The 13,870-nt window shown below is 34.0% G+C and overlaps 1 protein-coding gene across 1 annotated transcript in view; it reads left to right on the top strand.

Moving 5' to 3' along the window:
- LOC111507722 (juvenile hormone esterase) overlaps positions 1-13,870 on the top strand; it is a 54,583-nt gene that overhangs the window by 34,991 nt on the left and 5,722 nt on the right. The window contains 5 exon segments of the mRNA XM_074173922.1: positions 178-307; positions 310-348; positions 524-696; positions 7,699-7,849; positions 10,969-11,092. Of these exon segments, the coding sequence (XP_074030023.1) occupies positions 178-307; positions 310-348; positions 524-696; positions 7,699-7,849; positions 10,969-11,092 (617 nt within the window).

A 13,870-nucleotide genomic window follows, 5' to 3' on the forward strand; every position in this document is an offset into this window, starting at 1 on the left:
CTGTCAATATCAGTAAACGTGTGATCTATTTTTCATACCCCAAATAAAGAAGTGATAGTAATCGTGTTGTATCCAAAAATTCTATACCGAATTTGAACAGACTTTCCATTTTCAATCTTTTGTATGGCATTGTTGGTGAAACATTTATCATCGATCTGATTTCCCTAATATTTTCAGTCCATACCCCAAGCAGAAAGAGAAGGATTTCCATTCAGCCCCACAATTGAACCCCACCACAAAGGAGCCTTTTTATCACAAAATGTGTACAAAATATTAGAAAATGGAGATTTCAATAGAGTGCCAATTCTCATGGCGAAAACTCCTTAGAGTCATTGTTGTTTGCTGAAGGTAAGTCATGATAAAATTCAAAAAACAAACAATTTTTCACATATCCATGTTTACAAATATGCTCTTTCCAGATGAAAACGACATCGATCAAAAAATTACTGTTCATTCGTTGTAAGAAACAGATTTGATTTTTAGTAATGTACATGTTGTTTTTGAGAAAATTATATTATTTCAGTCATCAATATACTTCGGCCATTGAATATTATATATGATATAAGCCCTGGATCATTACCACCCCTTGCCATGAATATCAAAACTGCAGAACAGAGAACCGCCGTTGGAATGAAAATTCTGAAACATTATTTTACAAGGTCGTATCTAGATGCCAGCAGGAAGGATATCTTATATGTGAGTATATATCTTGAAAATTCGGACACAAATACCCATATTCCAATGGGATAATTTTTATTCGACATCAAACTCATTATTTCACTCAGAATATTGGGATAAATCTTTTTGTAAGGAGAAAATAAATGAAAAATATACAAACAAAGGTATACAATAAAATAGCTAAAGATGATCAGTAAATGGTCAGTTCCGTTCACTACTGCTGGGCTCTGCGTAGGTTTTAATACTGACCAATTCGGGAGATTTTGAATATATTCAGCTTGGCTTGATTGACTTTTATGGCATGCGTAAGTAGATGTCTTCTGAACCGCAAAATTGGTGAGATTATTTCTTCATTGTACTGAATTCGCATCCTTAGCAGTAATTAATTCAGCGAGTACTCAAATATCACGCATATTTTTCCCCGAAAATTAATATCGCGTAGAAGTAATGAATTTCATTAGTTCGGACTTCCATTGTCTACTATATAAAATGATTTGAAATCCCTGAAACAAGTAAAAAAAGAATAATTAAAAAAGAATAGTTGAAAATAACAATTATATTAAGCAACAATGAACCTGAAATGAAATGATAGTGAAATAACCTACAAGTAAAAATATAATAATAATATAAAAATAATTCGGGTGATGACATCACCCGAAGACGATTGTAGATACCAACAATCGAAACGTCGTGAACTAACGTGACTTGAAATCTCTACACTTTTTTATTTTTTTATTATTTTCTTTTTGCATTTCTTTAATTTTTATTTATTCAATTATTATATTTTTACTTGTAGGTTACTTCACTATCATTTCATTTCAGGTTTATTGTTGCTTAATATAATTGTTATTTTCAACTATTCTTTTTTAATTATTCTTTTTTTACTTGTTTCAGGGATTTCAAATCATTTTATATAGTAGACAATGGAAGTCCGAACTAGTGAAATTCATCACGAAACATTGTCAATCACCTTCAAACAAGCGTAGAAGTAACTCAGCGTTTTTTAGGTTATGTTATTGATTTGGGCAGTTTTGCGATGACTATTTTGCTCGATAATGTTTTTCGCAAAGTAGTATAAGCGCTGAACATTGCGGTTTATTTTTCGCTATGAAGATAAGGATCCCTGTATGATAGGTAATTGAACAATCAATTCTGAGTATTGTTTCTAATCGAACCAACACGTCTGAACGTTACACATAATCTGAACAACTAGTGAAGCTGTTTCTTATAGAAGGTAATTTATAATATTGTCATTGTCAAATTCATTACAATATCTCTTAAGGGAAATAAACTATATATTAACCACAAGCCATTCACAGTAGATGAACTGAAAGCGATAGAATATCAAGAAACCGTGAAAGCAAACAGTGCTCCAAGTACGCCAACAGCCCAGAGAAGTGAAGAAGTCTTCGGCAACACCGAAAAATGCAACGATGAACTATTCGCAGAAGAAACAAGACAAAATGCAAAAGAAATCATAGGACCGAAAAATACGCCTAAAATAACGAAGAAAACACTAGAACGAGATGTTATTGTACCACCCGTAAAAGTAAAAACACGATCAAATAGATAAACATCCAGATATCGTAGCTTCACTTTAAGCAGATTGTTTCACTGCAGTTTCAGTAGATTACAATAATTTTTCGAAATTCAATTGTTTAAATTGCTCATAAATTTTTTTTTGTCAAGTGTTCGTTTCTATCTCTGATACATATAAATATTGTTTAAATTATATAAATTCTAATTGACATCCCTATGGATCAGTATATACGCGATTTCGTCGCTGATTTTTATAAATATAATAATGTTCTAAGAATTAATAATAACAATCCAAATTTTAAAATCTTACACAAAAATATCAGAGGCTTGAATTAAAACTTGAGCTACAGTGTTACTTGGAACAACTTACACAACTACCCGAATGCATTGTATTAACAGAAACGAGGGAGTTGGTTGATCTGAATGTGTATAACCTAGCAGAGTATGACCTAATTTATAATAATAGCTGCTATAACCAAAATGATGGTACAGTAATATACATCAAGTATGACTTGCATTACTCATATGAGGCTGTGGAATTTTCTAATAACTTAAAATTTCTCTCGTTAAAATTAAAGCATATGACCAAAACGATTCACGTGATAGCAGGATATAGACCACCAAACTACTGTATAGACATGTTCTTAGAGAACATATGAAATATGTTGGAAAACATTATCATAAATTCGGATTATACCATATTTCTTGGCGACATCAATATTAACATCAAAGACGACAGCATAATGAAAACGGAATACATAACTATCATGCAGGAGTATGGTTTTGTGTCGACCATTAATAAATATACTCGAGTAACAACTCAAAGTGAATCATGCCTAGACCATATATTTGTGAAAACATATGCAGACTCCGAACTTCTCCTACGATTTATAATCAAAACAAATGCGATCGATTATTACACGACATTCCTACAAATTATATATGAAAATAATATAAATAGCAATCCCACAAACAAATTCTCTAGTCATAACAAAATCAATTATAATCAACTAACAGAGAAACTACAAAATGTCCGCTGGAATGCCTTTTGTGAAACGGAAGATGCAGAAACTGCAACAAATATTTTCATGGATATTCTAAATACTGAAATAGTAAACTGCACAACTTCGCACAGATATAAAATCCAAAAACGTAAAACATGGATTACCAATGGACTCATAAAATCTATCAATAGACGAGATAAAATGTATCAGCAACTTTTTAATGAACCTGAAAATGTGGAATTGAAACAAAACTATACTCGGTACAAAAATCAATTGAGACAGCTTTTGAGAATAACAAAATCCAACTATTATCGCAACAAAATCGAACAGAATGCTGAAAATAGTAAAAATGTATGGACCACTATCAATGAACTCTATCAAACATAACGGAGAAAAAATTACAGATACCAAATCTATTGCTGATATTTTCAACGAAGTTTACATACAAATTGGTGGAAAACTTGCAAATACAATTGACAGGGATCCTAATTTTCAACCTCCTGAGAAAAATAATCCATTGTCCTCAATGTTCTTGAACGCTACCAATGCTGATGAAATAAATGATATTATTTTATCGATCAAATACAAGAAAGCACCTGGTATTGATGTAATGAAAGCAGAAACAATAAAATTAATATCACCGATGATCAAAAAACCGCTGTCTCACATATTCAATAAGTGCCTTCAGCAAGGACATTTCCCAAGCATCTTCAAAAAGTCAATGATCAAACCAATTTTCAAAACAGGTAATAGGGAGGATGTCATAAACTATAGACCAACCGCTATTGCTAAAATACTGGAAAAAATCATAAAAATAAGACGTACCAAATATCTTAATGAAAAAAAATTATCTCCGCCAACCAATACGGGTTCAAAGAAGGAGTATCAACCCAAGATGCAATCCTCGCCCTTACAACAAAGATGTATAATGCCTTAGATACAGGAAAACCCTCTCTATGTGTATTTATAGACCTTTCAAAGGCATTCGATACGGTCAGTCATGACTTGCTTCTGGAATGCTTGGAAAACATCGGCATAAGGGGAGTGGCCTTAACATTATTCGAAAGTTATCTTTCAAATAGATTTCAATGTGTTGAACTGAAGATGGTGAGGAGCAATTTTCAAAGGATAGAATATGGTGTACCCCAAGGAACTGTTTTGGGACCACTTCTGTTCAATAAATATTTGAATGATATCTATTCAGAATGAACACAAGTGGTCAAATTATTACTTATGCGGATGATACTGCAATTTTCTACAGTCCTGAAGACTGGCTATCACTTAAAATTCAAGTAGAAAGCGATATCCGTAATATTCAAGCCTTTGAACAATCAACTTCAAAAAAACATTTTTTCTACACATACATATTGATAAGAGAAGTACTCCTTCTTATGATAGTCTGCAAATCACTGAAGATATCCCAATATGCAGCTGTAATAAGATCAAATACCTTGGTGTTATGATAGACAATAACCTGAAATGGAATAAACAAATCGAATACATCACTAAGAAAATACAGTTTTTAATTCGTAAACTCAGAAATGTTAAATATTTTCTAGATTTCAAAGCAATGAGAACGATATATCAGACGTTAGTGGAACCACATATTGTGTATGGAATATTAGCAAGGGGAGGGTTAAGTAAGTCTCACCTCGAAAAATTAATCATTGTTTAAAAGCGCCTACTTAAAATTATATTCAATAAAGATATAAAATATCCATCAGATAGACTATTCAATGAAACTAATATTATGGATCCAAGGCAACTATTCTTTTTACGTAGCAACATCAAACAGCATAATTCTGAGGACGAATTGAAGAACCTGGAACATCAATACAATTACAAGGAACAGACAACTCACATACTTGACTCCTTTTATGAGAAAATCAAAAGGACAAAAAAGTCTGACATATTTGAGTCCCAAACTATACCAATTTCTACCAGCTGAAATTCAAAATATTTCAAGGCCAACTACATTCAAGTATCACCTGAAATTGATTTTCTCATTGCCCAGAACAACAATTCACAGTCTTATTGACTAATCATGCCATACAAAAGAAAAACCTGATACTTACCTTATATTTTAATATACCTCATTGAATATGTACACATCTTTTATATCTATCTACCTTTACATTTATATTACATATTCATTTTGGTTTTCATATTCTTATACACACACATATATATATATATATATATATATATATATATATATATATATATATATATATATATATATATATATATATATATATATGTAACCCCATTTCATCCACGCACAGGCCCCGCCTATAGTGGTTTTTTCACATGTTTATTTACTGCTGACTGCTTATGTTTATGTACCTTTCATTTCATTTCTAATAAATATGTATTATTATTATTTTTATCTATAGACTGCAAACAGCTGCTGGCAAATGCATAGCTTATTTTCATTTGATAATATGGTGGGATTAAGTTTCCCCTTTCACTTTGAAAAAATGCCAATCGATTTTAGGTACTTCATTTGCTACCATAATAAAAAAAGTCCCAGAAAGAGATGTTTCGTAAATTTTCAAAATGAGAAATCTCTACAGATGAAGAGTCAATATTATGGGAAAGACAATGTTGATATATATTTCTTTCCACATTCAGGTCCTTATTGAAAAATCCAGAGCCTGAGATGTCTCAAAGAATAGAGCATCCTGTAAAATACCTTCTTCAATATATTTTCTGAACCCACTGCAATGACAAAGTGCAAACAATTTTCAGAAATCCATTATAATTAACTAGATCGAAATTTGAGAAATGTCTTTTGGCATTTCATTTCTAAAAGAACGAAGGGTAACTCAGATTCTTCAATATTGTAATAATAACGGGCTTCATAATATATTTTCTAGAATGTCTTGCATCCTCTAGCATTCCACTCGGCCGAAATAACCAAATTTTTGTGTATCATTGTCTGAAAAACATTAGCGTGACAGTTTATCAACTCAAGATATTGAACATTTTCCGGTAAGAATCAATAGTATTTATTGTTAGCTAATGAAAACGTTCACAAAAAAGTAGTTTTTGTTTATATATTTTGGCGAATGACCTGGTGATTGCTATTTCATATTATGCGGGAGCGCAAATGTTTCATGGAATGCAAAATGTTATGTAGATATGGTTTTTGTGATGTTTGGGATATCACGTTGAAAATTAAGTCCCCTCTCTTTCTCTGGTTGTATAGATCTCGAAAACACTTTTGATGTTATTTGAAAAGGGGCAACTGATGGACGGTCAAATCGATTTCAAAAGGTTTCACTAAAATACAGGGTATACTTGTAATGACCTGTTTGGAACCTTTGGTGTAGTAATGAATATTACTGGAGTTAGTTATTTGTGTTAGGAACGTTCATCCATACAGGATTTAAATAGTACACCAAATAACTGAAGATGACCCTGATCGAAGAAGAGAACTCTGCCAAATCATGACGGAAGCCATTGCAAGGCATCCTACCTATCTCCACGATATTTGTTTCAGTGAAGAATATAAATTTTTTCAAACGGCAATATTTACAGACAAAATTGACGTTATTTTAGTGACACCAACCCTCACGTTTTCCGGGAAACACATACCCAGAAAAAATTAACGTTTAGGCAGGAATATTGGGAAACTATTTTGTAGGACCTCCAGTTATTGATCAAAATCTAACTCGGGAACTGTATTTGAATATGCTGGAAACTACTGTTGACCCTCTCATCACTGAAACTGTCGAAACGAATCCTAATGAATTCGATATGGATATTGTATTCCAATAAGATGGAGCATCACCACATTTCTTCAGACAAGTAAAAAACTATTTGGATACTACTTTTCCCGGTCATTGGATTGGCCGTCGAGGTCCTACAGAATGGCCAGTCCTCTCGCCAGATTTGACACCTTTGGACTTTTTTATGGGATATTTTGAAGCAAAAGGTGTACGAAAATGAACCTGCTTCAATATTGGATATACGACAGAACATAATAAATATTTATAGAGATATTGACGTTACTGTGTTCGAAAATGTTCGGCGTGAAGCATCTTCTAAACTGACCTCAAGCTCATTATCTCATATAATGTCAATGTATTTTGTAGTAGTCGAATATATTGACATATGATATTGTTAAGCATTTGTCAGAAAAGATGTGTCTGTCACAAGACCCCTTTTTCTATTAATTTTTTTCCAGATGGTGCCCAGTCGCCATCTTGAAAATTTCATCTGTCAATTTAACTTCAAAATAAAGTATTCATGCATTTATTTCATTAACCCAAATTTCCATTTTTCAAGTTTACCCGTTCAAAAAATAAAAGGGGGGGGGTACATTGAAGAAAAGCACGGTATAAGGGATATGTTCAAATTACTGTTTTTTTTAAGGTTATGATTTGTTATTACGACAATTTTGATGGCTCTCAGTTATCACCTCAATTTTTGCTTTCCAGTATTTTCTGAATTTTTTACATCATCATTTCAGTATTTGTCTGATGTCCAATTCATTCGACCTCTAAGAAAAACTGTTCAGTTGGCAGCAAAACATACGAAACTGTATTATTACCTCTTTTCATATGTTAGTGATTATGGTCTGAGAGGACTAGATGGAATTTTGAAATACAGACCTGCAGAAGGTAAGCATTTCAAGGATGTAAGCTACTATGAGAAAAATCTATATTATATTCACATAATTGTATAAACTCAATTCCACAGATCAGGACAAAAAAATAATATGTATTTCTGCTATATAAAAAGTATATTTTGCCATTCACTAATCAAAATTCGAAATCTTAAAACATAATCCACTCAATATTTGAAGTTATACTCGTATCTATGTCTTATCTATGAAATTAATAGTTTTTCAATTGAAAATTCTTCACTTTTGTTATTATTTGCGCTAATGAATTTTGTTATTCATAGTCAATAGGTACGAGATAATTTCATTTAAATTTTTAAAAAGAATAAATTCTAATAAAATAATAAATTTCCCCAATGTCTTCTTCGGAAAATAAGCACAAGTTGGACATGGATGTGTATATCAATAGATCACAAATTATTCTACCGATACAAATTAACATGTAATTTTCACGAAGAAATTTAATAATTCAGTTCCATTTATTATGGATTATGATCGAGTCAAAATTATGCAAAAACTATCGAGGTTATAATTCACCTGAGAAATATGTCAATGTGGTGTTGATCTTATCAGTTTGTTTTGCATATGCGTTATTATAATTGAATTTTTTGAATAGTTGTGTCATTCCACTCTACTTTCTTGTACTATACAGGCCGTTTCTTTCATCATATGGTAACATTTCTATATTCTAAACCGTAACAGATACGAAGACGATAAAATGGGAAAAAAATAACTGTCATCGGGAACAATACAATGGTGGAAGAAAATTTACGAGGACTCCCGCCTTTCTCGAGTTACACGGGGATATACAAAAATGCTGTTTTTCGTTCTTGTCCAATGTAATTGTTATTTCGGAGAATATCAAAAAGTAGAAAAGGAAAATGTTATTGTATTCGAAGTGTAGTATGACGATGTAATAATACATATTCGATAAAACGTTTCGTGTCAACGTGGCCACCATCAACTTTTTTTTTAAATACGGCCCTGTCTTTTTTGTTATAGATACTGATGAAGCGATCCAAGGCTATATCACATTTGATGTTTTCATAGCCTTTTCATTCAAAATGAGCACCATCATCAGTGACAACAATCAAACAGAAAAACAATTTATTATATCATGAACTTTTGGGAAAAATGAAACCAATACGAAAAATCAGACCTACCTGGCAATCTACATCAAATTTTCGAATTGACGACCTCTTTGTTGAATGTACATAAGTTGTCGGTCCAGACAATTTCTATGGCAATCGTTCGGTAGCCGGGCGGTTCGATGTGGGTGCTTTGTTCACTCAGTCAATCGGCCGATATGTTAGTGAATGGTTCAAGCCCCAGGCTGAACGCTCGATTTTGACTTGCTATCGTCCAACCCGTGTTAGGAATCACACGTTGAAAGGTCCTTAGCTCGCACAAGTTTCGACTTCTTAGGGTTGTCGTTCGTAGGGGTGAGATAACTGGTTAACGAAAAAAACAGATTTTGAACATATTTCAATACTAATACATGCATCTCTTATTTTTTGTTTGAGATATCTGTACTTGGGGTTGAAAAAACTGTATCCTTTATGTATCCCCAGACGAGAAATCTAAAGGAGTAAGATCTGGGGATCAAGCCGGCGAGTTGATTGGTTCATTGTTTCCAATACATTTTCTTGGGAATATTGCATCTAAATGTTCCCTTTCATAGAAAATGAAGATACATTTCACTATTCAAATGATCATCCTAAAAGGAAGGACCAAGGATGTTTGTTCCCACAATTCCCAACCAAACATTTAATCCGAACCTTTTTTGGAAATTGGTTTCTCTATGTAAATGTTCATTTGTGTTATTCCAGCTATAATGGATATATTTGTTACACCAACCATTGCTGGTGAATTTTGATTCGTCCGTCCATATCATTTTTTTTTTTACAAATATTTCCAACTTCCTTATTTCTACGTATTAACCACTTCGCAAATCGTACTCTCCTTACGTAATCCCTTTCATTGAGGTGATGAAATTTGCATTGCATTAATATTTGTTTTTTTTTAAATAGTTCTGGTGGATTTTTTTTCTTTCTGTCAAATGCACCATATTCCTTCGAATTTGTTTCTAATCGTCCAAACATTTGGATGTTTGGAATACGACAATTCGACTATAGCTCAACATACATATTACTTGCCAAAGGAGGACTTCTATTCGATTTTGCATAACTAAATACCATATCAGTCCTTTCATCATTTAAATACATCTTTGATATGCTCATAAAAGTCTGACTGTTCTCAACAGATATCAACATCGCATTCATTTTTCCTGCAATAGAAACTAAGCAAAGCCTACGCGTTTAGGATGGTACATGAATTGAGACGCTATTTGATCATACCAAATCATACAACAATCGAATTTTGACAAAAAACTGATATTTCAGTTACTTCCAGGATTGAAAATTATAAAAATATTTCGAATAATAATTGATTAGGGAGAAATAAGCCTTGAAAGAAGGATTATGGCAATACAAAAAATTACAAAAAAAAAGTACAAAGTTTCATTGTGTTAGCTATCTGTCGAATTTATTGGGTTATCTGAATTATATTTTGGAAAAATCGAAACAATTTACAAAAAAAATAACGACAGGACCATAATTTAAAATTGTTGTCACTGATGATGGTAGTTATTTCAAATAAACACTATAAAAATATCAAATGTGACATACCCTTGGATTGTGAATTTATTGCTTTATCAATATGTGTAATAAAAAAGACAGGTCCTTAAATTGGTGGCTATGTTGCCATGAAACGTTTTATCAAATATTTATCATTTCATCGTCATAGTACACTTCGAATACAATAATTTTTTTTCCATTTTTTGATATTCTCCGAAATAACAATTCCATTCGAAAAAACGAAAAACAATATTTTTGGTTTTTCCCGTATAACTCGAGAAAGGCGAGAGTCCTCGTAAATTTTTTTCGATCACAGTTATCTTTTTTCTCATATAATCGTCTTCGTATCTGTTACGGTTTAGAATATAGCAATGTTACCACATGACAAAAGAAACGGCCTGTATTTTCTTCATGAAAATATCAAATATTGGAAATCAACAAAAAATACACGTTACAATGTTGTACAATGCTTTTTCTACAGGTGTTTCACACCTTGAAGAACAATGGTACATGTGGAAAAAAAATAATTTATCGCCTCCCACAGGATTGGACCAACTTGTTTCTCAGAGGATGATTAGAATGTGGAGTAACTTCATCAAGAGTGGGTCAGTATATTTGCAGGATAATTCAAAACTCTCGAATCCAATCAATAATATTCACCATTATGAATTATGTTAGAGACTAATATTTACATATAATGACCGAAATGTTTCTCAAGGTAGTGATTTTCACATTTTCAGTACATTCAAGTCTACATATACTCGGAAAAAACCTGCAAATCTACAATTTTGGTTGTTCAAGTGTAGTAGTACCATTAATTTCCTCAAATCCTCTCAATTTGTTCAGATGATTATTCCCAAAAAAATCATTCAAAAAATGTTTCATGAATCTATGTTGAATTCGATAGTTAACTTCATCTCAAGAGTTCTCTTTCCCCTCATTTCCGAAATTTTATATTATTTCAACGAAGGATAGGTTGCAATCATACTTAAATTTGAATAGATCCTTCTGCTTTCAATTGGAGGAACATTTATATTTAATTTTTCATTCTAACTCATTACGAAAAAAGATATTTTTACATTTTTTACGAATTATTCGAAAATGCCACACTATTGAAAGAAAAAATTTTCTATGAAATGGCCGAACAGTTGGGGTAAATATAATAATTCATCCGTTAGATCCGACTAACTAACGGTAGTTCAAGAATCCATTATACACTTATCAAAGTTTTATTTAATTCCATTCTGAACAAATTCAATAATTAAATCGATATAATGTCAAACTTCTACATAAACAAGATACTAAGATGGTTGCAATTTTTGATATTATAATGAATCTGAGGCCGCCCCTGACCGACACAACTTCATCAACACGCAACAGGGTCTTCCCCAGTGCGATTTTTCGTCCAATTTTCTCGTCATGTATCTTGGGCTCGAACATTATCACATTCCCGATGCTCGCACCACCGTCCAAGCGAGCCTCTAGTATGTTTTCAGCCCTCTCAGGTACGCACACGTCTTCGGCCAACAGGACTCTAATCATCTCTTCGCTTCTTCCATGAAGCACCAGCTCTTCTTCGCCGACACGTAGGACGCCGTCTTGAAAATTCAGCTCAAACCCTCTGGAATTCATTATGTCCATTCCAATGATCGCATCGTCCTCGATGTCCGCCACCAATGCACGATGTTTCAATTTTGTGCTGCCCAACACCAATTCAATTGGTAGTTCTCCAAGTACATTGACTGGCTCCCCTGTTGCAGTGCGTAACTTCCAGCTTGACGGTTCAATTTTTGCCGGTGTTTTAGCAAAGGTTGGCCCAAGAATGGTTCCCGTCGCACCTGTATCTAGCAGCATGGTGCAAGGCTCGTTGTTGATGAGGCCGTCTACGAACACACCTTTGTCTTGTCGTTGGAGAACGGCAACATATGCGTGTTTTTTATGGGGGCTTGCTGAGTACAGGTCGACGATTGCCCCTTCTCATCGACCTCCTCTAGTTTTCCTGATTTGGTGTCGATTCTTTGAAAGCTGGACATTTGCTACGCACATGTCCAATTTCCCCACAGTTCCAGCATCTTATATTTTTCCTCTCAGGCAAAACTCCTTTCATTACTTTTCTTATGGTGGCCCCAATATCTGCAGGCACTTCCTCGATAGCTCAAACTTTGCTCTGGCTCTTGCAGGATTGTTTTGTAGCCTCAAACTCCAGAGCGCTTGCCAGTGCATCCACGAGATGTTTGGGATGAGCTAGCGTCAAGGCCTGTCTCGTTTCTTGGTCGCGAAGTCCATCCAAGAATGTCTGAACTGCTAACTGCTCCATTACATTTTCGGGATATGCCAGACGGCCCAATCGAGCTATGTCGGCTTCAAACTCCTGTAGGGATTCTCCTGATTTCTGGCAGCGGTTCTTCAGCTGTGAATGATAAACGTGCTCTAGGTGGGCCTGTCCATACCACAGTTCAAGATGCTTTACAAGTTGGTCATAGTCTTCCTGTTCCTGGGCCGTGAGGGTTTGCAGGATACTCGTTGCTTCTCCACGCAACGCCAATATTAATGCTACCGCCTTTTCTCCTGCATTCCAGCCATTCTCTCTGGCCGCAGCTTCAAATTGTGGGCGGTAATTTGCCCAAGGAGTTTTTCCGTCGAACTGAGACGGCTTCATGGAGATCTTTCCTGGTTCAGAACTGAGTTTGACATCTTTCAGTTCCGGAATTGAGTTTTCAGTAACCGTTTCTGTGGGGTGAGGAGAATTAACAATTTGGTTTTGCAACTTGCTAATTGTTTCCTTTATCTCGCTGATTTATGCCTGAACTCCGCCTTTGATTTCCTCTACTTCTGTGTTCATTTCCTTCCTGATTCTATCTATCTCTGTCTCAATGGTTCCTATCCTTTCTTCGAGTAGGCTCACCACACTACAAAGCTTTTTCTTCGAGCCTTTTGCATTCTCAAGAAGTTCTTCCTTCAAGCTATTCGAAGTCTCTAGAAATTTATCTTCCAAACTTTTCGAATTTTCCAGAAGCTTCTTCTCCAGGCACTTCGAATTTTGTTGAAGATCATCTTTTAAACTCATCGAATTTTCTTGAAGTTCATCTTTCAGCGATTTGGTGTTCTCCTCGAGTTTGCTCATTATTGAACTCCAATCACCCCCAGAAACTTCGAATAAATATGTTTCGGAATCTTCTCCTGATTCAATCAAGTTGTCCCATAGTCTCTTCTGGAGTACTGATTTTTTTCCGGAAGAATCTAGTTCTCTCTCCTCCAATTCTTGCTTCAATTCGGCGACTTTCAAGTCCACTAGGCGCACTTTTCTTGTACACATTTTAACTCTTACTGTCTATTTTACTCAAAACTGAATATGTCCACTTATTTAATGGAGTCCAAAACAC

Source organism: Leptinotarsa decemlineata, unplaced genomic scaffold (assembly GCF_025532065.1).
Source record: "Leptinotarsa decemlineata unplaced genomic scaffold, Ldec_3_MD MMD2_tig00000505_RagTag_RagTag, whole genome shotgun sequence".
Classification (NCBI taxonomy): Eukaryota; Metazoa; Arthropoda; class Insecta; order Coleoptera; family Chrysomelidae; genus Leptinotarsa; species Leptinotarsa decemlineata.